The sequence below is a fragment of the Hydra vulgaris genome, chromosome 09 (genome assembly GCF_038396675.1).
Source record: "Hydra vulgaris chromosome 09, alternate assembly HydraT2T_AEP".
NCBI classification, from domain to species: domain Eukaryota; kingdom Metazoa; phylum Cnidaria; class Hydrozoa; order Anthoathecata; family Hydridae; genus Hydra; species Hydra vulgaris.
In genome coordinates this window covers 11,627,038-11,655,026 of record NC_088928.1, presented here as the reverse complement: position 1 = coordinate 11,655,026, position 27,989 = coordinate 11,627,038, and the positions used below count along the sequence as shown (strand labels likewise).

Here is a 27,989-nt window from a genome sequence, read left to right as displayed (position 1 = left end):
ATATATATAAAACATAAAGTTTCTATACATAAAACATAAAGTTTCTATAACTTTAATATAATTACACTTAACAGTAGCATCTCGTTTTCTGAACAACAAAAAAAACGAGATTTATCAATACCTTGCGTTCAAACCTAAATAAAAAATTTCATTAGCTTTTTTTAATCCAAATATTAAACTTTTTTTGAGGGTGAACACATTTACTTCTATTCATTGTCTTTAATAAAGGATTAGTTCGAAAATTTATACCATTTCTTAATTTATTGCAAAGCGTGCAGAAATAGCTAGAACCACCTAACTGCCAATGTTTTTTCCACTCAAAGAAAGAGTTGTATTTTGTAGAATTTGAACTAACGTCTAAAATATAATCAGCTAAGGTTTTAGGAGAGTCAAAACTCATAGCATCAATATAAGAACCTGGAATTGCTAATCTTGGATCAGAATAGTTAGACCCTCCTAGAACTATAGGAACTAAATCGTAATTGAGACCAGAACGCCAGTACTTTTCTGTGATGTAACCATCACATAAGGAGTTTTCTGCAGCAAAATAAAATTTAAAATCGCGTAAATCTGTAAAGCACGGTCTTCCTTGGCATTTCGAAAGAAAACGCCTTGGAAACTTTCTCGCGCACTTTCCTGAAACTTCTATATCGACACCATACGATATTAACTTCAATGCAAGTTTGTTTCTTGCATCAACTTTACAATTACTCACAGTCCATGCAACCATTCTTGTTTTGTTTAAAAAGTAATCTTTGTTAATGCTTTTATTAACTTTTAAAAGCTTCTTATGATATCTATATGGGAAAGGTATATCAGTATCTACTCCATATGTTGCGGTAGCATTAAAATACTTGTCTATATGATTAACGCCTGGATTATTAAGTATAGACTCCCTTGTAAAATAAATCCACAGTTGGTTGTTCCTTCTCATATTATTAAGGCGTTCCAACTCCTGAATGGGTGGCATGTTACGCGAATTAAATATGACCACATCACTGCGGTTTAGTTGTTTCTTATTATCTGTTATTTTGAAGTTAGAAGTTTTAAAACTGCATACAGATGAAACCTTGAATGGCTGCGACCAATCATTAGAAAAGCTTGTAAATGTCAGTATAAGAAATTTTCGGCTTTGATTTGGTACACCTTCAAAACAAACAAGAAAAAATTAAATAAGCAAAGTTATTATAAAAATAGTCGAAATTATATAATATATCGATAGTATTTATTAGGGTAAGATTAGGCTAGAAGCCTTTTGTACATTTGTTCAAGCTTAGTAGAATAGTTTATTATACATCGGATAAGTTTATTATACTACGGATGAGATTATTATACTACGGACAAGTTTATTATTCTAAGGATAAGTTTATTATTCTTCGGATAAGTTTATTATACTACAGATAAGTTTATTATACTACGGATAAGTTTATTATACTACGGATAAGTTTATTATACTACGGATAAGTTTATTATACTACTAATAAGTTTATAACACAATGGATAAGCTTGAAAAAGGCTACAGTAACAACATTTTTTTCAATATTTGTATTGACTGTGACTACAACTTTAACATTAGTTTTATTTCCAATTAGCTCATAAAACTTTGGGAAGAAAGAAGCTCAGGTACAAATGGAGCAAGACATTCAAAAAATATTTTTCCATTCATAGTTTTTAAAAAGTTTTTATGTAATAGTAAATACTTATAAAACAACATTTAGTTAAATAATTAAAGTAATTAATTTTAGATTTAACTGCTAATTTTGTAGCATATGAACAAATTTTAAGTTTGAGCAGTTTTAGGTATTGACTACGTCAATCTATAAATATGTTACTAATATACTCTTGATTCCTTGATATAAGGTTGTGGGGTGGAGGTGAGGAGGTGGGTGGAAATAAAAAGAGGATGGGGGTGAAATTTTAGTCCAGATCTAATAAACGGGGGGAGGAGGGTTTAATAAAAAGGAGGGGGAGAGTTTTTTTATTTTACAATAAATGTATTTTTTATAAAAAAAGTACAATTTATAAATTCGACATAACATTTTTTACAAAAGTATTTAATTCTAGGGTGGCTTAAGGTCAAATGCGCATTTTGGAACAGTTGTTTTAGCATAACTACAATAAGATTTAATATGCTGATATAAGTTTTATACTTTGGTGAGAAATAAACCAAAATCTCATTTTTGACGAATCGAGATATACTAGGTCAGCAATTTTTAAAGCCTATTTACTGTTTTTGTTTTTTTAAGTGACTGAATACACTGATTTTTTTTTAGTTTTGAGATATAAAGTTTTTTCTGACAACAAGTAAAAATTAATAAACGGAAAGGTAGGGAAGAGGGAGGTGGGGCTAGATCATTATTATTTTAGCGATCTAGCATCACCGAACCCACAGTACTATCCGTTATCTCAGTCTTCTTAATGTGTTTAATTTGACTTACAATGGTAGCTTTAATAGTTTCACTATCAAAGCTCTAAAAGTAATTGATAACTTGCTTAGAAGTAATAACATGCAGTTAAATGTTTTATAACTCACAAAAGCTTTTTTTCTTATATATTTATAATATTTTTTATTTGTAAACATTAGTTTTATTATTAAAAAAAAATAGATATCATTTTTATTATAAAATAATTATTGCATAATTAAAGATGATTATTGCATATTAAATGGAAAATCTTTTTAGAAAAAAAATCACATTAAATTCAGAGATTTATTTTTTCTGCTGCTGTAACAAAGCAGACTAAAACAAAACAAAACTACGCTCTTTGAACCCAAAACTAGTTCTAGACTTTATACACGACGGGTTCATATTATAAATTTATTTATTTGTTACTAGGTTTTTTTTACCTACTTTAAATTTTTGAAACTTAGGCACTTAAAAACAAGAACATTTGCTGGTCAAAAAGCTAGAAATCTTATTTTTTCAAAGATAAAAAGATGTAAGAGTAAATAACCTCAACTGCTCTGAAGTTTCTAGTTAAGGATGAAAATTTGTTGTAATTATCCACTGCGATACTTTTTTTATTTTGCTTTTTACTTGAGCTACTTGCTGCAATTTTCTATTTTACTTTTAGGAGGACCAATGTTACCTGTTGTATTAAGGCTAAAACTTCAAAAATAATAAGTAATCTCTACTGAGACAAGTTTTGATATAGAAAAAAATTATAGTTTGCCTGAAATTGTAAAGATATTCTTAGAAATTATTTTAAAAATCTTGGTCATATAAGTGTCTAGCTATTTAATAATATAACTTAAACAGCATTATGTTGATTCATTTATTTTATAAAATTTTATCCTAAAGTTAAACAAAAAAAAATAATACTTTATAAAATGTTATCCTAAAGTTATAACAAATAAAATAATATTTTATAAAATGTTAACTTAAAGTTATGACAATAAAAATAATACTTTATAAAATAGAATTATAGAACTAAGTGTTGAAAAGATCTTAATTAAGTAGCTGTCTTGTGCTCTAAAAAAGGTTGGTGGAAAGAAAAATAGATTCAATAAATCAGTGGTAAAAAATGTTGTGAAGATCTCACCAAACATTTTAAAGAAGTTTGCTCTCTACGTGTATTGAATCTTTTGAAAGCCATTTTTAAAGTTAGAGTTAATTGAGGACATTATTTACTAAATAATAAGTACATTAAACATCATACATTAACATTATGCAAATAAAAGTAATAAAATTGGATATATTAATTAATTGTGATTAGTTTTTAGATAATAATAAACACTTTTTAGAAGAAAAAAAAGTGGGGAGCAAAATAGAAACAAAAAAGTCTCAGGATTTGTAGTCCTGTCTTTAGCACATAATTTTAAGAAATGTTACCTTTTGGAGAGCTTACTAAAATGATTAACTTAAATCAGCTCAAATTTTATGTATTCTCATCTAAAGCTCATAAACTCATGCTAACAAGTATGTTTATTCACATAAACATAGTTATGCTATCAGGAAGATATTTTTCTTTACTAATTTTTTTCAAGTATTTATGAAAACATTAAGTCTTATAATACTTCCTATAGGATCAATAATTTTCTTTACCAACGGTACAAAAAAACTTGATATCCTTTTAAGAATATATTATATTAAATAATGTTATTATTTTGTGTTTGGTTATAATAAATCCATAAGTTTTTAACTTTTATACCATCCCTCTCCTTTCATTCTTGATACCATATAAATCAAAAAATTAGAAATAAGTGTCAACACATAATTAAGTTATTGAAAAAATATTCATACATTATGCAACATAATTTTTTTTTGTTATTTTTTGTAAATATATTTTTATATAGATAAATTTTAATTTAATAGAAGCATATTATATTGGATAAATTATATTATATTAATTATATTGGATAAATTATATTATATTAATTATATTGGATAAGTTATATTATATTAATTAATTCCAAAAAAAAAAAAAGAGAATCAATATATGTTTTCAAAAATATTAGGAATAAAAATAAGGTCATATCAATTAATAGATAATACAACAAATAAAAAATAAATAATGATAATAAATTAAATTATAAAGACAAAAGACAAACAAATAAATAAAATAAAAATGCGGGCAAAATATGTTTAAAGATAACAGTTATTGCTTAAAAATGTTTATAATTTTTTAAAAATTGCAGTTAATTAACTTACAGAGTAAATTAAAATGTCTAGGCTGTTTTTAGTTTTTAATTGATTTTGTTATATTGATATATATATATATATATATATATATATATATATATATATATATATATATATATATATATATTATTTTAAAAGAAACTCACAAGAACATCTCGGGGAATTGCGGAGGAGCATTAACTAAGAGGTTTACGTCTCTTGGTTGATTAATTCTCTTAGTTCGATGGCGACTCCTCTTGGGGTTACCATCGAGCCTCAAACCTCTTGGTTCTTAGCCAGATATTTTCCAATGCGGTAGTAAGATTTTATTTTATTGATTTGTTGTCAAAGAAAATTATAAAAGATTATAACAAAATAAATCAAAATCTGTGTGTAATAAACACCGTTGTGATTCTGTTTTAAACTAAGAAAAATATTCTCCTCGAAAACAATGTTTGGAAAACCTTTCCACAAAAAATGGTTCGCGATTCTGAATTGAATAATATATATATATATAAACAATGTGTGTGTGTTTGTGATATTTATCTAACATATTCTTTAAAATACGAAAATATTTTTAACATTATCTAAACTTAAACCAAATCTTCTATACTCTGTGTTTAGAAATTGCTTCTGGTTTTCTTAGTGATAAATCAGGATAGCGTTTTAAAAAACCTCGCACAAAGTCTTCTTCTGATAATGGACTACTAAGTAATTGACTTCGACTAATGGTCTACTAAGTCATTGATGAGCAAAACTCCAATGAACCGCTCAAATAGCCTATTTAGGTAAACTGCAAATCCACTAAAATAATGTTTACTGGGTACTTTAAACACAAAAAAATATGAAACTTTCAGCAAAAAAAAACAAAAAACAATTGTACCATATCAGAAATTCTGCTCAAGGCTAGAAAACTGAAACTTTTCACTTTATCCAAGTACCTTGCTTTGCTCCAGATTCCCAGCAAACATTGTTTTAGTGGCTGCCGCTGCAAACGGCAAGCCGATAACTTCCTAACATAATAAGAGTATCTAGTTATAGGCTAGTGGCTACCACTAATGGTCCACTAACTAACCGATGAGCAAAACTACAGTGGTCCGCCTAAAATGTCTAAATGGGTCCACTTAAATTGCGCAATAAAAAATTTGCTGGGTTACCCTCTCTTTGATTCTTTAGAAAACTAAAACTTGTTTGTTCAAAATTAAAAGGTAACCGTTTTTAAAGAAAAGGGTTTTAAACTTTTGTAATTTTATTTGTGAAAAGGTGTGGGTTGTAAAGTATATATATACTTTGCTTACTGTAAGTTATGTCAAAAATTTTACACCCAAATAACAGGGTGTATAAATGCAATGGTCAATTACAATGGTTTTTATAATACAATAACCATTTTAATACAATAACCAACATACCAAAAAATAAGGACTAAATGATTCCCCTGTAGTTATCAAAAATGATACCCAACTTACCATGTGGTCTGTATTATTAGCGGGATGTATCTATAATGTATTAAACATACATTATAGATATATGTGTTTCATGAGCGTGTTGAGGATGGTATGGATTCACGCCTTATGTTACAGTATGAACACAAGAAGACCTCCAGCTTTCATCGGAGACTGGTATCCCATAAGTAGATCCGCTCTGGGTGTACACCAGGCTATTTTTTTGTTAGAGTAAGCTATTGTGTTATCCCAAAAAGACTATTCTATAGATAAGATATCCATCAGGACAATTGCCATAGACTTGTGCATAGACACTGAGACTAGAGGATACTTAGGGGGGTTCAGTATAACTTGCATACAATTGTAAGTAGTTTTTTGACATGAGTGAAAGTAAGTGTAAGGCACTTTTTATTATGGAAAATTAGGAAGTTATATTTATATATGAAGTATCTATACATACTTCATATATAGCTATAACTATAACTTTATACATAACTCCCAAATTTTTTCTAACAAAAAATAATATTAAAGTTTATAAATTGCGTTTTAGCATAGTCATTGTATTTAACTGGTCTGGAAACGCGGGCCATCATCAATGGATTTTGTAAAACAACTTGAACATTTTAAAGGAACCTGTTTGAGAATGCATCAAATATTTTTAAAATGAGTTTTTCTGGCGCAGATTCTCATAATTTAGATGAATTAAATGCTGTTTTAGCAGCTATTAAGAAGTTTTGTTGGAAATCTTAATTTAAATGTTGAGTTATCTATTGGAAGAATTCCTAACACAAATGAAGTACGTGTATTTTTGTGTTTATATTGCAAGAAAAGATGTTTATCACAAGGTGGTTAAAATTGTCTCCTAAATGCCAAACACAAGAACAAGCTCATTGATAAATAGTTTAGTAGAGAGAAAGAAGAAGCATTGTTCTGCACCACAATTGTTTACATAATTATTTAATTCAGAGTGCAAAAAAGCTTTTCATAGATGAATGCTACCCATCTAAAATAAATAACTGAATTTAAAAATTTAAAATTATTTATATAGAAGAAGTCAATACAACTTGTTCTTAATTAAAACCTAAATCATTTGATGGAAATGCTTAAATTATGCAAAACCCACTTTGTAACCAAAACAATCATTATTTAATGATAAGAATCGAGTTTTAACATTAGATAAATTTATTTAAATTTCTAAACTAAAGCGTCTAAATAACTTATATTCGTTATTTCAAATAAGCTATCCATTAAAGCACAAAACATAGCAGTGTTTCTAGTTTCAGGTGGTTTATAACGCAATAAAACTTGAAAAACAGTAAAACTTAGGGCTTGACCAGTAAGTTTAACATTCATCCCAGCAAACACTGTACGTACAACAAACGTACAATGTACGTTCAGTTTACGTTCTAAACGTCCTAGACCATTTTGGAGCCAAAATATTTTTTTTTGGTAAGCGTGGAACGTTCAAAAGACGTCTGAATTAAATTCGGAAGTGTGTCTTTTCATAATAAAACACAGATCAAACAAACATGTAAACTAAAATTAAATTACTCGCTCTGTTATTATCGGATAAAAATATTTAGTTTTATGGTTAACTTTTAGTAGATTTTTTTTTTTTTTTTTTAAGTTGTCATATGCGTTCGCCATTTTTTATTTAATCTCAAAATAACATTGAAATTTAAATAATAATAACTAACGGTCTCATAAAGAGTTATTATATTGTAAGCTATTAATTTAATCATTATTACATTAATAGATTATTTCTTAGATATACAATCTATGGAACCTACGGTTGAGTTGTATTTTATGTACGTAAACTGATTAAGCGCGAAACGCAACTCGCATATTGCGTCTTAAAAAGTAAATAAAAAGTTCTCTTGTTTTTAAAGTATTTTTGAACATAAGAGTTTGCATAAATTAAGAAATTAATAAAACTATGTACGTTACATTAAAAACATTAAACCTTCAATTTAAGTAGAGTTTATCAAAATAATATTATTTATACTTTTACTCCTCATTCTTATCGCCCTTTTTTAATTAAAAAATGCCACAAACCACAAGCATTTCGTTCCGTATAGACAAGGATTACAATAAAAGAAAACAAAGCGCTATAAGACTTTATTTACAAGCTTCATTTACAAGCTATTTACATGTATTTACACGAGTTTGTTGGGAGAAATTAAGTCATACAAAAAAATGTAATTTTTACTTATCAGATTTAAATATATTAAAAAGAAAAGATAAAAGTTTTAAATATTCTTTAAAAACGGATTTTTATTTTTGACATAACAAAACATTTTTCTTTTGCTTATCATGATGTTGCATAATTATGCAATAATATTTTGTAAAGCGCTTTTTAATTTTAAATATTCTTAGTCGCGCTTTTGCTTTTTTTGTTTACGTCCATACATGCGAGATCATTTTCAATAGACAACATCATAAGATTTGAAAGCCTCTCTTATCCCATGGTGGCTCTGAAGTGGTTTTTTATAATCTTAAGTTTACTAAAAGATCTTTCACCCTCTGCAACGGATATTAGTATTGTGAGAAAGATGTGCAAAAATATGCATATCGACGGGAAAATTGGTTGTAAGCCTTTGGAAAATATTTGATTTAAAAGATTGAGAGATTTGCCTCTATTGAACAAGGAAGATATTTTCAACCGGTCAAAGTGATAAATTTCCTCAGAAAGATCATCTTCTTTAACGTCATTTGAATAGAATTTTGCAAGTTGACGAGCTTTGTCATCTTGTGAAGAAGGGTCTTCAGACTGAAGCCAGATATGGAAAAACTGAGAAGAAACCTTTTTCACCACATTAAACTTTGATTGAGTTTGTAGAATTATGTGGTCCAATGCCACGTTGAAAATATTTAGTTTAAAATTCTTTTCTGTATCGTCGAGGTAGTAGGCTGTATTTGATGGTTCCTCGTGGAATTTTTACACTCTTCTTGTGCGTTTCACTTTAAATTCTGTATCAAAGCCTAGGTTTCCAGCCACTAGCTTTGCTTCAGTCAAAATACAATTCCACGACGAACGAATGCGACCTAGGTCATCTGGAAGTTGTTGAATGAGGATGACTTCTTCTTCGATGGTGATTGACTCCGACTGGAGACATCGACTAACACCATCAATATTTTGCAGTGTCTTATACCAAATGGTCAGGAGAACTGCTGATTCAAATGATTAAGAATACTTTCCCAACGATTTAAAAACTTTTCACTAAAGGTTTACAGCTGCAATGTGGGCTGACCATCTATTATCTGAGAGCTTGTGAAGTGATAAAGCAGTTTCTTCAAGAAGGATTTTCCATCTTGCTGGGCTGCAACTAAAGAACAAGTCAAGGGCTTGGATATTGCCAAAAAACGTTTTTATCTTAGCAACATGAACTCCAGCTAAATTTAAACTATGCGCACCGCAAAGAATGTATAAAGCGAACGGATTTTTTCCAGTATATGAGTTTGGGCTCCATTATAGATTCCAGCCATATTAGAACAATTGTTGTATCCTTGGCCTCTCAATTTTTGTATATCGAGATTCACTTTCGCTAAAACATTGTAAATTAAATAAGCAATATCTGCACCTTTCTTTTTCTCCATGTCTTCAACGCAGAGTTATTTAACTTCCCAAATCATCTTACCCGAGTTGAATCGCACAAATCGAAGAATAAACGTGATTTGTTTGGTGCGAGATACATCTGGGGTCCCATCGTAAAATATACGGCATCTTTTACTTCTTTCACAACTGCTTTTTGAACTAATGTAGCGCATTCACTGATGAATTCGTTTTGTGATTGTCAGGAGAGATAGTGAGCTTGCATTCTGGTTCCCTTATTTTCATGACAAGCAACTGTTTCAAGATGATTCTTTAATGTTTCTTTGTGACGAAAAATAAGTTCAAGGCAACTTAAAAAGTTCCCTTTCTCGTTCTTCTCCATCGACAAATATTGCCCTAAAACAATAATTTCTACGTTAGTTAAAGGTATATCATAGATGTTCTGTAATAATAAAGAACTTATTCTATTTATTATTATTATTATTTATTTAGAGTTCTGGCCTAGAATATTTACCTCTAAATGATAAGTTTTGAGAAGCTAAAAATAAAGTTGCATCTAAGATACAACGAAGTATTTCACGCCATCTGGCTACTTCCTTTCCTAGTGCCTTTTGGAACTCTGAGTAAATTCCGTGCTGATTGACAAGAGCTGAGTGCAAAGTCTTCCAATTGAGATAATGACTTCGATGAACTGGGTTGCTATGATGACTTTTGATACGATCACTCAATTTTCTCCAGTCATTTCTTATTCCTCCATTCCAGCGAAGAAGTAGAGATCGATCCCCGTTGGATCCGGAATTTTCACATCCAAATAAAGAACACGGGAACCAAAGAAGAGAGTTAGACGATGGGCTCCATATCGAATAATTTCTTTGAACTTTTTCTCCATTAGGCAATGCAATGAAAAGAACTTCTTTTGGGAAGGCTCTGTTATTAGAAGCATCTCGTGGGAAATCATCAGGTAAAGTTGACGGACTTTTTTTGATTATTTCTTTTTCTTTTTGCTTAAGAATCAATGGCCAGAGTGCTGGGTCATTTTCAACGCCTGAATTAAAAAAAAGAATTAAAACTTAATATTTAATTAATTATTTAACTGTTTTGAATTATTGTTTGTGTAAAAACCTTTATTTTCTTCGAGTTTCAATTCATCATTAAAATTGTAATCTGTTTCATTTTCCACTGAACCAAGAGAATGTAGATCAACGATTTTCTCAACGCAATCATCATTATATATATATATATATATATATATATATATATATATATATATATATATATATATATATATATATATATACATATATATATATATATATATATATATATATATATATATATACATATATATATATATATATATATATATATATATATATATATATATATATATATATATATATATATGTATATATATATATATATATAATTATTTAGTAAAAAACACTTATCTAACTTTTATCTTGGACTTGAAGTTTCACCATTGCTGGATCATCATTTCACCATTGCTGGATATATATACATATATATATATATATATATATATATATATATATATATATATATATATATATATATATATATATATATATATATATATATATATATATATATATGTATATATATATGTATATATACCTATATATTTCTACTAACTCACCTTACAATCAGTATTTTGATTAGTAGTTTTGTAAAACCAACGTAATTCTTGGAGCGTTTCTTTATTGTTTTCACGTTCTTTTGCCCTTTTGGAAGCCAATGCCCTATTTTGGGCACCAGAAAGTATTTTACGATTCATTATTAGTTACTGTAAATAACAGTACTGTAAATAAGAGTTAGTGTTAATAACCGTACGCATCAATAAAATAATAGCATAGTCAACTACGCAAGCTCATCAAAAAATTATGAACTCAATCTCAAAAAGCTAATGTCATAAATCAATATTTCAATAGTTAAATAAAAATCTTAAACATAAATTACCATAAATAAGTTGATCGCAAAGAGTTGAAAAATATTTACTATTACTTTCTAAATTCTGAATAGAATTATTTCTAAATTGTATTCACAGTTTGTTATTGTTAATTATCAACGTTATCTTTTTTTTTACTTTAGTCTGATTAATGCGAAAATCTCATTTTTAATTTAATAGCGTATAGATGTAGTACGAAAGTACGATATCAATGATGAGTTCGTATTTTAAACTTTTTTCGAGGAAATAAAAATAATGATATAACGCAAGTAATATATACGTTTCAATTATGGCATTTTAAGATTAAAAAAAATATTTTTTTTTTACTTCGGCATCTGGCGCCCCATCGACATCTGCCACCCGGGACAAATTGTTCCTTTCCCCCCCCCCCCTCTCGGCGGCCCTGCGTACATAAAAAACAACTCAACCTAATCTATATTGCCATTGTATATACAATCTCCTTAATAATTTTTTAAATAAATAATTTCGGAGAAATTGACTAAAAAAATAATTAAAAAAAAAAATAAGGTCCTTAAAACTATTTTGTAGTACTGCCCCCCCTCCCCAACATAATTTTTGTTCCTACGGCCCTGTATACAATGACAATATATATTGTATACACAAAAAAATGTTATATAACTTTTATTGTTATGTTATACACTTCGACCATATAAACTTAAACACACTTAAACACAAAATTTTGAAGCCAACATCTTTTAGTGCGTGACGTCACAATTAAGCATACAATAATTTATAATATCGGTTTAGGGCGAAAATAGTTTAATGTATTTAACACTTTTAAAGTTTTAATATTTGTTATATATATTATTTTGCTTAAGTTTTGATTTTCTAATAGAATATAGGTATATAAAGATCATGATTTTATCTTGTTCTGAATATAATTGCACTCAAAGATATACTAAAGGGGTTTCTTTTCATGTGTAAGTAGCTACAAATCATTCTTTGCTAAGATCCTACCTTATATTTTTAATATAAATAGCATATTATTTTAATATGCCTATCTTTGTTGGTAGTTTTCCGAAAGATCTGGAATTGAGGAGAAAATGGATGTAAGTTATGCAGAGAGATGGTTTTACTCCTAGTAAACTGTCTAAACTTTGTGTTAAACATTTCACTGGTATGAAAGTCTTTGGAGTTCACAAAAGAAACTAAAAAAAAAAAAAAGGATTTCTTCTATATTTGATTTCCCAACACTTTTATGAAAAAGTACTTATCCAAGAAAACAACCAAAAAACAGACATAGTATTATTTCAAGTAATACCACCAATGATTCAATACAGTAAGTCTAAACGTGTTGTGTGTTCATTGATGTTTGATGAAATGGCCATTTAAAGAAAAATTGAATGGATAGGCTATAAATTTTCTGCTTATATTGATTTTGGTGCAGATATTAATAATGGTAGTTTACCCAAAATAAAAGAAGCTTTAGTTTTTATGGTAAATTCTGTAAATTGGCGTTTTAATTAATGGTTTAGGTGGTTGTGAAAAAGCTAATATTGTTAAGCGTTGTCTGCAATTTATTTATGAAGGTGGTGCAGAAATAATAAAATTATTATTGCACCACCACCACAATATTAAATATTTAAAGATAAGACTACACCACAAGGCTGACTCAATCAATGATTTATGACATGATAAATGTATACAAAGTCTATTAACAAAGTAAATTTTATTTTTGAATTGATAAAAAGTTATTGTGTATATTAATGTAATGGATAATAAAACACATAAAATTGTATTAACTGTTACATTTTCTAAGAAATCTTAGAATGCATTAAAATAATAATTAATGCAAATAATAAATTTAATAATATCTAAAAAAATAAAAATAAGGTTTACTACAAAATTTTACATTTAATAAAAAGTTTTCTATTCTTAAAGCTTTATTTCGTTTTGTTTTACCCAAACGTGACATCATGCGCTAAAAGATGTTGGCTTCAAAATATTTAGCCAATGACGAGTCTATCAGTTTATATGGTCGAAGGTTATACAAGACATTAATATTGTCATTATAAATTCTATGACAATAAAAAATGTATGACTAAATAATAAGAAATAGCATTGCAAAAGAATAATATCTAGTCAAATTCTATATCTAAAATGTATAATTTTTTAGTTGTTTAGTTAAATTTTGTTATATTTAATGACACTTTTTTTTATTTTCGGTGGTATTTGCGTTTGTTATATTTTTTACTTTTGAAAAAAAACACGCTGCCCCAACCCAAACCTGTCCCAGTAAACACAGGTTGGTTCAGAATTGGTCAATATTTGGTCGAAATCGGTCGAAAACTGGATAAAACGTTTAACGACCTATTATTGACTAAAAATTGACGCTTGATTTGAAATGTATATTTCCAACTTTTTAATATATACGCTTACTAAACGTTGGTCTAACGTTTAGAATATCGACATTAGTCAATATTGTAAACCTTTAATCGACCTTAATTAAACGTAAACATTTATAGATTTAAAATCTACGCTTTAAATCTTTTAATATATACGTTTATTAAACGTTGATCAAACGTTTACAATATTGACTAATAAAAGTCGTTATTCTAAATGTTTGATCAATGTTTAATAAGCGTTTATTATATTATAATGTATTAATATAGCCATTGGTCAGAAGACTCACTTAACAGTTTAACGCGGTTTAAATAGGCATAATTAAAACGAAATAAAAAACCTAATAAAAAATTATTTTTGATTGACTAAATAATTAAATTAGACTTAAACGCGTTTTCAAGATTCACTTCCTACAACAGCTGAAAGCAAAACGACTGATAAATAAATAATAAATAAGTGTCAGGTACGCTATTTTAATTCATGGAAGTTTAAATGCTCTTATCGCGACAATCTACCTTCCTAAATGCCAACAAATCAATGGGCTCCGATTTTTTAGAAATTATTATACCATAATGGGGCACATCATAATAGGGAACATAGTTGAATGCCATGCCTAATACACAACTGTTGATCACAGTTACTTAAACATCCCACTTTCTGCATTACGGAAGCTCCGTCAGTAGCAATACATAGTAAGTCTCCATCGTAGTTCAAATTAAACTGTCAAAATATTTTGAACTAAATTAATGCATTTTCCAGCAGGCAGCGAACCAACAACTCTAGCTAATCCAAGACTCTGACATAAAGGTTGTTCAATCTAGAAAAAACTGAGGACAACGAATTGCCGCGTTGATTTTGTAATAAATCGGTGATCAGAGGTTTGGATTTTTCGGGCGTTGATAACGGTACCAATTAAAACGAAATCGATAACGATGCTACATCTTGGGACAATTTCCTCTTCAGCCAATTGGCAGTTTCATTTTTAATTTTTAGATGTGTATTCAGTCCACTGGTACTCCACCATTTGGTTTCATCTCTTTGTTGCACTTCTTACACATTGTAACTTGATTTTCTTTATCACGCAGAAAATTAAAACGCGCAGAACTTTCATCAACTCGTACAGTGCTGAGCAGTTTGAATACTTTTTAGGACATTTTATGTTTTTCTGGATATTAAGGTAATTTTATCTATTAGACATAAAATCTTGATTTTTAGTTCTTAATTCAAAATGCATAAATTTTTTTTAGTAAGCGTATCTATAATTGCTGTTAATTCTATAACTTTATATGGTATACCATTGGCAAGTTACACCATGAAAAAACGATTAATAATCTATCATCTTGACATTTTTACAAAATTAAAAATGTTCTCAACTGTAGTGACTTCAAACTTTTCATATTTACGTTAGTGCAAACCTCAAACATGCGTTCTACATTAAAGTGAGTGACGTAACGATAATATTTTAAATCAGTGCTTTATTATTAGAAGGAAGACAAAATTTTACTTTTAAATCAATCAAGTTTTATTTTTAACTAAATAGTTTTAACAATAACTTTTTTTATAAAAATTCAATTAAACAACTTATTATTTTCTCCATCGCTAACTCTTTAGCGAGCCTGATTTTATACTCTTATTATAAGATGAACAAGCCCGGTGGTAAACGAGCTAGTGACTAGCCATTGAATATCTAGCTAGTCGCTACGTATGGATAAAAGACGAGTTTAAGAAGTAATATAGGTAATAATACGTGTTTTACACGTTTTAAACACGTTTTTTGTCATCTAGCTATCTTTATCCGTTCTTTATCTCGAACGTTTAACTGGAAATTTTAAATATATCATTTAATATTGTGTTTCACATTAAAAGGGTTTTCCCATCTGCTTTATTACAAGCCTTCTACATATATTTTTGATACCGGTATTGAGCCAAACCTATACTGTTATTTCGGTACTTGAAAAAGTCCGGTATTGGAAGCACTAATATATTTACAAGCATCGGCGTTTCCAAACCATCGGTAAAAATGCGTAAATTTGCGTGAAATGCGTAAAAACGCGTAAATTTGCGTAAAAATGCGTAATTACCGTGGTAATTTTGCGTAAAAATACGCAATACGATAATTTACCGCATTTATCACTTTTTACCGTATTTATCACTTTTTACCTGTTTTTATCACTTTTTACTGCTTTTTATCACAATTCACTGCTTTTATTGCTGGTTACCAAAAAACTAAACAAGGATTTTTTAAATTACTTTTTCTATTTCTGTTACTAAATTTTACATTTACAGTTTAAACAAAGTTATTAATAAAAGGTAAATCATCAGATATTTTATCATCTGTCTCTAATAAAATATTTGCAAGCTCAGATGTTCTCTACTTTTTTTTCTCATTCCCCTTCCTGTTTGACTTCATCATATTACTTGATTTTGCTTTTTTTAATTTTGATGGAGTGTCATTGGAATAAACAAAGAGACATTTTGAGTTTGGTTTTCACCTTGAGTCCCTTCATACCCTTCTTGTTGAGCTAGAGTCCTTTGACTCTCTTGAGTATCTAACTATAGCTGTTATTGCTCTTTAGGTTCAGGACCAGTTTGAGTATCTGGTAGAGTTGAAGAAGCCTTTCAGGTGCACCTCTTTTTTTTAGTTTAAGTTTGGCTATGTGATTTTGCGCAATTTTGACTCACAAAGAATAACATGCTATTGTTTTCTGGTTATTTCTTTCTGATGAAGCAGAAGTCACAGGTTTAAATAACTTCTAGCCAGACCAGTTAGTAAAGGAAACTCATTTTTAATTTTCTTCCATCATTCCAAAGCAACCACATTCCTTTCGTGCATTTTACCACATTTACGCAAAGTTACTGGAGTATTAAATCACTGATTTCAAAATGTAACTGGATAGGGTATACAGAAAATTTTGAAGCCAGTTTTGGCCTCCCAAGATGATATAAAGAATGGCTATAAGAAAATTAAGAAACTGATGATAATCAAGTTTTATATCTTAAGCTCAAATATTGATATGTTTCATATAAAAATCTATTTTTTTGTTTAGCATAAGATTTTTTTCATAAAAATAACGGAATATTACATACTTACGTAAATTTTAAATATAAATATTTTTTCATTTAACAAAGCATATTCTTACAATAACTTGTTGTATATTAATTTTCTGTTTTTTAGAACAAATATAATAAAATAAAAAACAAATTCTTAGTAAAACTAAGTTTTAGTTTACTAAATTTTAGTTTCTTTAATTGAATCAATGTATACAAAAACGTTCTATGTCATTTTTTTTAATATTTGACTTTTTGATGAAAATTTTTTCTTTGAAGACAGTTCCACCATTGTATAGTAAAACATTCTAAGTCCGTACACGTTGAATAGAGAGCTGAAATATTGTCTGTAAACTAAAAGGTTCTAGGTCAGTGACTTAGAAGGTTTTTGTTGGCAGCACTGAGAAAACCAGCTGTGTTCTGCTGATAGCTTTCAGATGTTTTTAATCCAATTTTTGTTTTGTTTTGGTTACGAGTTTGAGGTTATTAGGGCTTAATTTATCATTCATGCAGTTTTCTCGCAGTGAACACAATGTTTCGATTTCAGATCTTTTTTGTTCATTAAAAAAACCGCCTCTACAAAAATTCCTCGATCAACTTATACTTTAAAAAATACCTCAAATATGCTCATAAAAAAACCGTTTAGACTATATTTATATTTCCACAAGGAAACTACATCAGTCAAAACCGCCGTACAGGGTTTCTCCCACGCAATTTAAAAATTAAATTGCATTATGAATTGTAATTATTACAATTCATCTCGTTATTTTAATGAAAAAGACTTATAATGGATGAAGAACCTAGTACTAGCAGTGGAAGAAAGGTTAAAAATGAGGCTATGTGGAAAAGGAATGTTGTTAAAGAAGCTAGAGTGAAAGGTAAAGAGTACATTGACTACAAAGGAAGAACTGTACCTGCTACTACTGTTGGAACTGATTGCAGGTGAGATTTGTATTGCAATTTCGATACCCAATTAGCCTTTTAAGAATTTGTTTATTACAAACCATGCAACATGTTTTCATAAAAACGTCTTAGACAAAACTAATCCAAGACGTTCCATATCGTTCCATTTAGGCTAGTGAATTGACCTTAAACAGTACCCAAATGTTATAGCCGAATTACTCAAGCATCATTTTTTAGAGTTTGGCTATGGCATTTAGGCCTACCTCGAAAATTTATATCAGCATAATCTAATGAGATATTTTTCTTTCAGATGCTCGAAGAAATTTAATAAGATTTGGCCGTCCCCAGATAGCCTCTTGTTGCACCTGTGAGGAGCTTAATTTAAAATTACGAAGCCCTCATCTCAGTGATGGAGCAAATAGAAATGCTGCTGCTGAACTGATGCTGCACAAATGTCGATCAAAAAAGTTTTACAACAAACTCCAAAATGAAAGCAACCCGGAAACAAAACAAAATGAACCGGATGTCTAAGCGATTGCATTTGACTACATGCAGAATATCCCTTTACCGATGATACCAGTCCAGGAAACCTTTTACCTCAGACAACTATTTGTTAACCTCTTCTCTATTCACGATGTGAAATGCAATAAAGGTCATGTTTATGTGTACCTTAAAGGCGCAGCCAGAAAAAGCCCTGATGAGGTGTGCTCTTTTGGATACAACTACCTAATGTCTGCTCCTCCACAGTTTACTGAAGTCCATGTCTAGTCAGATAACTGTGGAGGCCAAAATAAAAACCATGCACTAAACAGAGTCTTTTTGGCTCTCACAGATACTGGCCGATTTGATCGAATTGAGCAGTACTACCCGATAAGAGGTCACTCGTACCTACCTTGTGACCGGGACTTCGCTGTAATAAAGAGAAAACTGAAAAAGTATGACAGGGCGTACACTGTTCACCAGATAACTGAACTTATCATTACTTCTAGTATTACTGGTAAGTTTACTGTTGAAGAAGTTGCAACAGAAGATATCATAGATTTTCAAAAGTGGTGGCCAACATTCTGCAAAAAATCTTGCATTTCGGAAGAAACACGGGGAACGAAAGTTCCCCGTGTTTCTTCCGAAAGATAAGATAAGTTTTGGAATAAGTTCTCTAATGCATTTCACTTACGGGACTTCTCCAGGTGTAATTATCTGCAGGCTACTCATTGATGGGCTGATGGTCCAAACTTACAAGATGTCTCAATCGCATCGTCGAATTTCCGCAAAATGTGTGCTACCCATTGGGTAATGTTCCGATAAAAAGAGTGAAACTGCAGGATATTAGGAAGCAAATGCAGTATGTTCCGGATGAGTTCAGTGGTTTTTATGATGAACTCATGAACTGGCCAACAACCAACGAGGCGAATGGCGGGTAAGAGGAACACGATATCTAGTGAGGTGTCTGACAAAGGCTTTGTAATAAGTCCTTTTATACATTATGTGATTTAACATGTGTAATAGTTTGAACTTTGATTTTTAATAGTTTTTGGTACAAAAAATGAATAAATATATAAAAGACAAGCTTTTTGTTATTATCCTTAACAAATGTAAACAAAAAGGTTCTAAGTCAGACAACTTTAACTATGTATAACACATATATATATCACAAATTTTGATATATATTTTAACAAATCTAATAGTTAAAGATGTCAAAAAGCACCCAGATTTTTTTTGAATTTATTAAAGTAATAATTTTGGGTTTAATAAGTTTTTTCTCTTTCCCCGAAAAAATAGTTTTTACGATTTAGAACGTTTTTGTATACATCGATTCAATTGCAGTGAAGAAAAAGTATTTGTTAGCTTGTGCGGAAATCTCAAATTTAAAATAATTAACATTTGTTACATTATTTATATACCTTTTAGTTCTTAACTACTCAATGCTTGAGCAAGAAGGTTAGTAACACAACTGCATGTTGTGCTATTGAAAATATAAAATTTGTCAAAATTGTAGATAGGCACCACTGCCGCTTACCATGCAATTATGTTATCAACCTTCTAGCAAACTGTATTGGGTAACTAAGAACTAAAAGATACATAAATTATACATAAATATTAATTTAATCGTAAATTGCCCTTATAAAGTATATGGAATACTTTGAACTTTATTATTTAAATTATTAATTTCTATAATTGTCTAATTATTTTTTAAATCATATCATTTCTTTAGTCTTTTTAAAAAATTATTTCATTGTCTTGTTTTTCTTTCAAAACTCTGTTTATTTATCTTCTTTCATATTATTGTAAAGTCTTATAAGATGTACATCGTTCACCGCTAAAAGCTTTGATCGCCGCCATCTTGGGGGGCCAATTTTGGCTTTAAGTTTTATTTTCCAAAAAAGCAGTAGAATACGCTATCCAGTTATATTTTGAGATCAGTGGTTTAAAATATATTAAACTATAGTAAAAGTAAAACACTTTAAGTGAGCTTTAACAAAACTGGTGCTACTTTGAGACAGCTTAATCACTTTTTTGCACTTATTGCACTCATCAAATCCTGATTTTCTGCCAGAGCCAGAGCCAGAGATGAGTTTTTTTAAGATGGTTTGATGTGGTAGTGGTTTTAGTAAACTAATCAGATCACTGAAGTTAGAACTTTGAGACTGTTAGTCATTCTTGACTTTTGTTTAATTTTAGGAGGTAATTAATTATTTAACAACTATCGGACTTGATAAAAACAAAGTAATTTCTTACGCTACTTTACCATAATAATTACCGCTTTTACTTTTATCACAAAAATACCGGAATTACATTAAAATTAAATTAAATTAAAAATGAGAAAGCGTAAAAAATGCGGTCGGTTTACCGCCGGTGTGGCAACGCCGGTGTTTAATATATATATATATATATTATATATATATATATATATATATATATATATATATATATATATATATATATATATATATATATATATTGTAAATTTATATACAAGCATGGTAACTACGAAAAAATCTACAAAGAATTTAATAATGTTGACTGGTCGTCTATTTTTAAAGACTTAAATGTAGAACAATGTTACCAACTTTGGCTCAACAAATACAATGAATGTTGTCTTCAATTCATCCCTCATATGCCAAACAAACCTTCCCCCAAAAAACAACCATGGATGACAAAAGAACTATTATCTCTTATTCGTCTTAAAAAATCGCTATGGGCTCGTAACGTCAGTTCAAAATGGAAAATCACATCACTGGTTGGGGAATATAGGGAAACTAGAAAGTTTGTTAAAAAATTAAGTCATTCTTCTCTGAAATCTTTCGAAATTTCCCTTGCCAATGATAAGCGTAATCCTAAAAGACTGTTTTTATACATAAATAGTAAACGCTCTGTAATAAATCAGATCTCATCTATGCGAATCACCAGTTCCAGTGAGATCATTACCTCTGACAAAATTACAATAGCTAACTCACTTAACAATCAATTTCAATCAGTTTTCAGCAAAGAGCCATCCAATGACAATCTTCCCCGTTTTGATCGTAGAACTAACACAATTCTCATTAGCATATCTTTTGATACTCTGGCCACTCTAATGGAACTCTCAGCACTAGATATATCTAAATCACTTGGTGTAGATAGTGTCAGTCCTCACGTTTTACGCTTTTGTTCTACCTCAATGTCTTCTCCACTTACTCTCATCTTTCAAAAATCATTTGACAATGGTGAAATTCCAAGCTCATGGTCCATAGCAAATGTAACATCTTTATTTAAGAAGGGCTCCAGAATCGACCCATCAAACTACAGACCAATATCCCTCACCTCGATTCCGTGTAAAATAATGGAGAAATTAGTTAAGAAGGCAATCATGCAGCATTTAAAATCAAACAATCTTTTATCAAATAGTCAACACGGATTTTTAGAGAAAAAAGCATGCATTACAAATCTCCTTGAAACAATGGACTTCTTGACTGGAAATATAGCCAGAAAGCTACCAGTTGACGTCGTATTTCTGGATTTTGCTAAAGCTTTTGACAAAGTCCCACATCAACGAATGCTTTACAAATTAAATTGTACGGAATCGAAGGCAATCTTCTCAATTGGATAAAAGCTTTTCTACTCAACAGGTCTCAACGAGTCATCCTTGGCGACACTCAATCGAATTGGTTACCTGTGACAAGTGGAGATCCGCAAGGATCAGTCTTGGGTCCAATTTTATTTGTTATTTTCATCAATGATCTGCCAGATGTAATAAGCAAAGAAAACAGTTGTAAGATTTACGCTGATGACACTAAAATCCTAAGCATTGTCAACTCACTTGCTGCTCAACTTTAACTCCAATCAGATATTGACCAAATTGTCCAGTGGACTAAATCTTGGCTCATGGAGCTAAATGAAAAGAAATGCAAGGTCATGCACTTTGGCCAAAAAAAGTTAACACCTTTCAAGTACTCAATGGAGGAATTAGGCCCTTGTTCAATAACGAATCGAACTACATTGGAAGTAACTACCTCTGAGCGTGACTTGGGAATTCAAATTACCAATGATCTTAAAGTAGAAACCCAATCCATCATTGCCTCATGTAAAGCAAATCAAATGCTAGGCATCCTAAACACACTTTCCAATCTCGTGATGCTTCTTTATGGAAACAACTCTACTCCACCCACATCCGTCCTTTACTTGAGTTTGCAATTCCAGCTTGGAACTCTCATTTGGTGAAGGATGAACAAACAATTGAATCCATACAGCGCAGAGCCACAATAATACCAGACAAACTAAAAAAGTTAGACTACAAGTCCAGATGTTTACAACTTTGCTTATCTTCCCTTGTTGAACGTCGTAAACAAGGTGGCCTCATCCAAAAATATAAAATTAATAATAACATCGACATAGTCAACTGGCACTTTCCTCTCATCACAATTCCACCAAGAGCAAATCACAGTGAAAGAATTCACCGTGAAAAAAACAGCAATAATTTAACTTGTTTCCACTTTTTCAACAATCGCATCGCCAACGCATGGAATATGTCACCAGATAAAGTAATCGGTTCTCCAACTGTCAACAGTTTTAAAGCGAGCCTCGATAAGCTCTAATGTTACTACGGCTCGCAGCTATCCTTAGTGATAGTTGCAATATGAGCTTCACAAAAACTAACTATAATCTGACGTTCTATGATTTGTATTTTGTCAATTATTTTTACTTTTGTTGTAACAAATATATACTACTACTACTACTACTACTAAACATATATATATATATATATATATATATATATATATATATATTTTTATATATATATATATATCTATATATATATATATATATATATATATATTATATTGCTTGCAAGAAAAATTTGAAATAATTACTCATTTAAATCAGGAAAATTTATTAAATAAAAAATCTGAATTAATTTCTAAATGTAGGCACGAAAATAAAAACTTCTTAAAAAATTATAAAAACAAATGACCAAATTAAAACTATCCCCATTCCAAAGAAATTAATTTAATAATTACTTTTTGTAACTTCCCGTTAACCAAAAAAATGTAGTATCTAAACTTTTTTTATAATATTTTATAACTTCCTGTAAAATATTTTTTCTATAAATTGAATTTTTTTTTGAGATTTAGTAACTCTTCCTGATGATCCGGCAATGGTGAAACTTCAAGTTGAAGAAAAAAGTTAGATAAGTGTTTTTTACTAACTTATATATATATATATATATATATATATATATATATATATATATATATATATATATATATATATATATATATATATATATATATATATATATATATATATATATATATATATATATATATATATATATATATATATATATATATATATATATATATATATATATATATATTAATTTATTTGTCTGTGAGTGTGTTTGTGTATACTGTTAAAAAAGAGCAGTCAAGTTTTTTGAATTTATAATAAAAATTTTAAGAAACATTCACCCCGATATCCTCTAATTTTTTTTTAACATTTCTCATTTACTCTTTGTTTTAACAATATCCTACTCTTTAATAACAATATATCTGAAATTTCTCTTTTAGATGAAAACTTTCCTTTTAATAAATTTACCAATTCGTTGTCCGCAAAATTGTGAATAGTTTCTGTTTTTGCGACGCGTTTCGACAAATTTGGGTGGGGTAATTTTTTCAAAGACAAAACCATAAACCTTTTGAAACTTAAAAAAAAATACATAAAAGTATACTTTCAAGTTAAATACATAAAGCATATTCCGTTTACTCTATCACTTAAATTAGAACACAATTAAATAAAACCTTTCAAAAAGTTTTTCATTCATTTGAATTTTATCATAGGTACGAAAAATAATAAATTATAAAATGAATAATAATGATAAATTAATAAATAAATAATAATCATAATAAATTAGTCTAAATGGTAGAATGAGCATTTAAATTTCTTTTGAAACCAATAATATACACTATAACCTACTATCTATGTTGTATTATTATATCTATACTATATAACAAATAGTTGACTAAAAAATATTTTTATTTGTGTAAAGATAAGTTTAAGATTTATCTTTATTTTCTGCGTATTTTGACATTTTTGGCCTGTTTTATTTATATCTACGTTTTTCGCTTAAGGATTTATTAAAAAATGTTTGAATAAAATCTATTTTAAATTAATATTTTTTCCTCAAAGTCTTGTTACGCCTAAAATATTAAAAAATGTTAAACTTATTTTAAACATATTTTACTGTTAAATGACCATTTAATGTTCCGTGTTCGTTATCCTCCCAATAAGTTTTAATTATGAACTGTTCAAATTATTTCCATTTACGATTTAATTTTGATTAACTTTTATAAATTTGTCAACGCAACAAAAGCAAAAAAGATATATTTTTTATTTTTTAATTTTCGGTGCCAAAAATTTAACGTGACATTAAAAGAAAATATTTCATAAAAAGTTGATGTATTAAAAGTCGATATAACTAAATAAGCTATAGAGGTGGTTGAAACCATTTTGGAACCAATCAAATCAAAAATCTTAAGGAACCCAATGGATTTAAAATTAAAAATTACAATTGCTGTAAATATAGTCTACAAAAACATGCCTGCAGAATCATTTACTCAAAAAATAGGCGTGAACACGCTAAGCCCTTAATGAAAGATATGAAAATGATGAATGTGTTTGAAATAAATATCTACCAGCATTTAATTTTCATGTATCGTTATAATCACAATATCTCTCCTATAAGCTTTAATACCAAGTTTAAAATAAATAAAAATGATAGCTATAATCTTAGAGCGAATATGTCCAACACATATAAACTGCCTCGGATAATAAACAAATATTCAGAGTACAGCATATCGAGGTCCAAAAGTATGGAATACTTTTCAAAAAGGATTCAAAGGTACGGTTAATTCGTTAAGTTCATTCAAGTTTTTAACAAAAACAGAAATTTTTAAAATATAAGAAACGTTTTTGGTTAATGATACTTTGAATAATTTCTCATAAATCTGTTTTTGTTTTATTTCTACTTTTGTTGGTTGCTTATCAATTTTATTAGCGAATTACGCGTTTTATTACGATATTTTATTGAAATTTTATTACGCATATTGTAACATATTACGATATTTTTTTGAAATCTTGTTATAGGGGCTCTATGAAAAGATTGCGATAACGTACTGTCATTCTCATCTTCTTTGAGCCCCTATCTGTTTTACTTATTTTATTTATTGAAATTTTATATTACGAAGTTGTAAAATCTTATATTATATTAAAACAGAGAAAGAAAAAAAAAAAAAAAAATGTATGTTTTTGTGAATTCCTTTTTTTTCAAAAACATTCACATGGGAATCATTATTATTTATCTTGTAATTAGAAGAAATATTAAGATGTATTGTACGCTTAGTAGATTTTTTTTATCGTTTTGTAGCATTACTAGTAGCATTCTATCGTTTTGTAGCATTACTATTTTTTTATCGTTTTGTAGCATTACTACATCAATCTAGGAAATAATATATATAAATAAAATGAGAAATCCGATGTAAATTCACAACCAAACTCGAATTTGGTTACATCGGATTTCTTATTAACTATGACTTCAGCAGATTTACAAGATTATGTGCTGTAAGTTATTCAAGTAATTTGTTCACAAATGAATCGGTGAATGTTAAAAGGGCGGAAGTCCAATAATGAAAACTTTCGCAAAATTAAAAAAAACAGCATTTTCTCCCGTAATAAATTTTTGTTAATGGTTCAAAAATTTTTACAAGAAGCCATTTACAAAAAATTACTAGGGGGAAAAATGCAGTTTTTTTTAGTTTCCCGAAAGTTTACATAGTTGGACTTCCGCCCTTTTAACATTCACCGATTCAAATATACAACAAGGCATTCAAAAAAAAGTGTTCAAGCTTTTGAGTTTTTGTTTGGTAGTTATACATTGGTAGCTTTATATATATATTTTTAAATTTTGTTACTTTCTGAAATAATTTTGTCACCTTAAAACAGAAAAAAAAAATGCCGTAAATTTATTGCAGGTATTGATCTAGCAATGTGCTGTTTTAAAATTAAAAAAATATACCTAAATTTTCTTGTTTCCAGTAAAGATATATCTTTAACAAATATAACAAATATCTTTAACAAATAATATATCAGTATTAACATTGTGCTAGTGACCAACATAATGTAAATACTGATATATTATTTGTTAGCCAATCCATCTAACTAAACTTTATATTTTAGTTAGATGGAGTTTATTAAGTTCTGTTATCTGAAATTCAAATAAAAATGTTTTAAACATATGAAAAAGTCTATTTATATCCGAAGTCATCCATCTAAATATACAGTTGATAAAAGCTTGTATATATGACATATTCTCATATGGCATATACGAACCAACTTCTTGAAGCAGATTTATTGAATATGTAAAATATTGCAATTTAATTATGACAAAAAAGCTAATCCTTTGTGTAATAAAGTTCAAATATAAAGATTTCTTATTTAACTTAAAATTTTAATCCTTTATCAATCACTTTATCGTGTGTTTTTTAATACACTTAATAACTTTTGTCTCCAGTTTACGCTATATTCGTAATTTTTAGTTAGATTACGAAATTACTTGCATTTTTAACATTAATTACAGAGCAAATGTAATTAAATTACAGCGGAGTAATATGTTTAATATTTAATGTACTCTAAATTAGGTTGAACCCTAGTATAGAAAAGAACACTCTATAGCTCAGAATATCACTAAGGCCTCTAAACATTGATTTTATACAATCTCGCACAGCAGCAGGAATAAAATTATTTTCTTTTTACGTTTTTTTGCCCAATTACTTTATCAGCCTATAATCTGCAACAATAATCCTAGTTGCGCGACAACTAATGCCTTGTTTTATAGTTATAACTTTTAGAAAACTAAAAAATAAAAATTGCTGCATTCTTTTTCAATATGCGTATAAGTTACTAATGTTCTGTCTTTTTGCTTTGTCATTGCAAAAAAAAACAGAATGTTTTGGCCGTATTCAAAATCGGGTTGGTATACATTTAAGAAATTTTTAAAAAGCAACTAAGAAAAATTTTAAATAATTGTAAAAAATCAAATTTATAATAATATTTATTATATACTTGAAATATATTTTTTAAATAAACACATTTTTCTATTCGTTTCAAATAAAGAAAAAAGGAGCAGAAATAATTTAACATAAAAATCATAAATATTATTTAAAATCATGAAAATCATAAATATTATTTAAAATCACGAAAATCATAAATATTATTTAAAATCACGAAAATCATAAATATTATTTAAAATCACGAAAATCATAAATATTATTTAAAATCATGAAAATCATAAATATTATTTAAAATCACGAAAATCATAAATTTGATAAAAGTCATAATATAATAAAAAAACGATAATTTTATTCACCTGGTTTTTTGATGTTCTGATCTAAATAGAATTTATTATTGAAACCCTGGTTAAAGCTTCGGTAATAACTTGGAAATATATAAGTATTTTTTAATGATATACCATGTATAACAAACAAATACACAATCAAAATGCTCAAAAAAAAATAAAAAATTATCCATTTAAACATTTTTACAAGTTTTTCTGCTCATAA

At 28.6% G+C, this 27,989-nt stretch overlaps 2 protein-coding genes across 2 annotated transcripts; both read right to left on the bottom strand.

Moving 5' to 3' along the window:
• Positions 1 to 19: 19 nt before the first annotated feature.
• LOC105848543 (3-galactosyl-N-acetylglucosaminide 4-alpha-L-fucosyltransferase FUT3) lies at positions 20 to 27,989 on the bottom strand. The gene is made up of 2 exons (XM_065804729.1): positions 27,797 to 27,989; positions 20 to 1,146 (listed from the first exon to the last, which is right to left on the bottom strand). The coding sequence occupies exons 1-2, from the start codon at positions 27,963 to 27,965 to the stop codon at positions 152 to 154; spliced, it is 1,164 nt and encodes a 387-aa protein (XP_065660801.1). The 5' UTR covers positions 27,966 to 27,989; the 3' UTR covers positions 20 to 151.
• LOC136084943 (uncharacterized) lies at positions 8,324 to 11,409 on the bottom strand. Its single transcript, XM_065806344.1, has 3 exons — positions 11,277 to 11,409; positions 10,129 to 10,683; positions 8,324 to 10,010 (listed from the first exon to the last, which is right to left on the bottom strand). The coding sequence occupies exons 1-3, from the start codon at positions 11,407 to 11,409 to the stop codon at positions 9,856 to 9,858; spliced, it is 843 nt and encodes a 280-aa protein (XP_065662416.1). The 3' UTR covers positions 8,324 to 9,855.

What these genes read in the sequence shown, in the direction of transcription:
- LOC136084943 (XM_065806344.1), bottom strand. Translation starts at nt 11,409, where the DNA reads ATGAATCGTAAAATACTTTCTGGTGCCCAAAATAGGGCATTGGCTTCC. An exon ending in TACTAATCAAAATACTGATT is followed by an intron (nt 10,684 to 11,276) that starts GTAAGGTGAGTT and finishes TTAAATATTAAG; the next exon opens with TTTTAATTCTTTTTTTTAAT. An exon ending in TCAAAACTTATCATTTAGAG is followed by an intron (nt 10,011 to 10,128) that starts GTAAATATTCTA and finishes TTATTGTTTTAG; the next exon opens with GGCAATATTTGTCGATGGAG.
- LOC105848543 (XM_065804729.1), bottom strand. Translation starts at nt 27,965, where the DNA reads ATGTTTAAATGGATAATTTTTTATTTTTTTTTGAGCATTTTGATTGTG. An exon ending in TCAGAACATCAAAAAACCAG is followed by an intron (nt 1,147 to 27,796) that starts GTGAATAAAATT and finishes TTTGTTTTGAAG; the next exon opens with GTGTACCAAATCAAAGCCGA.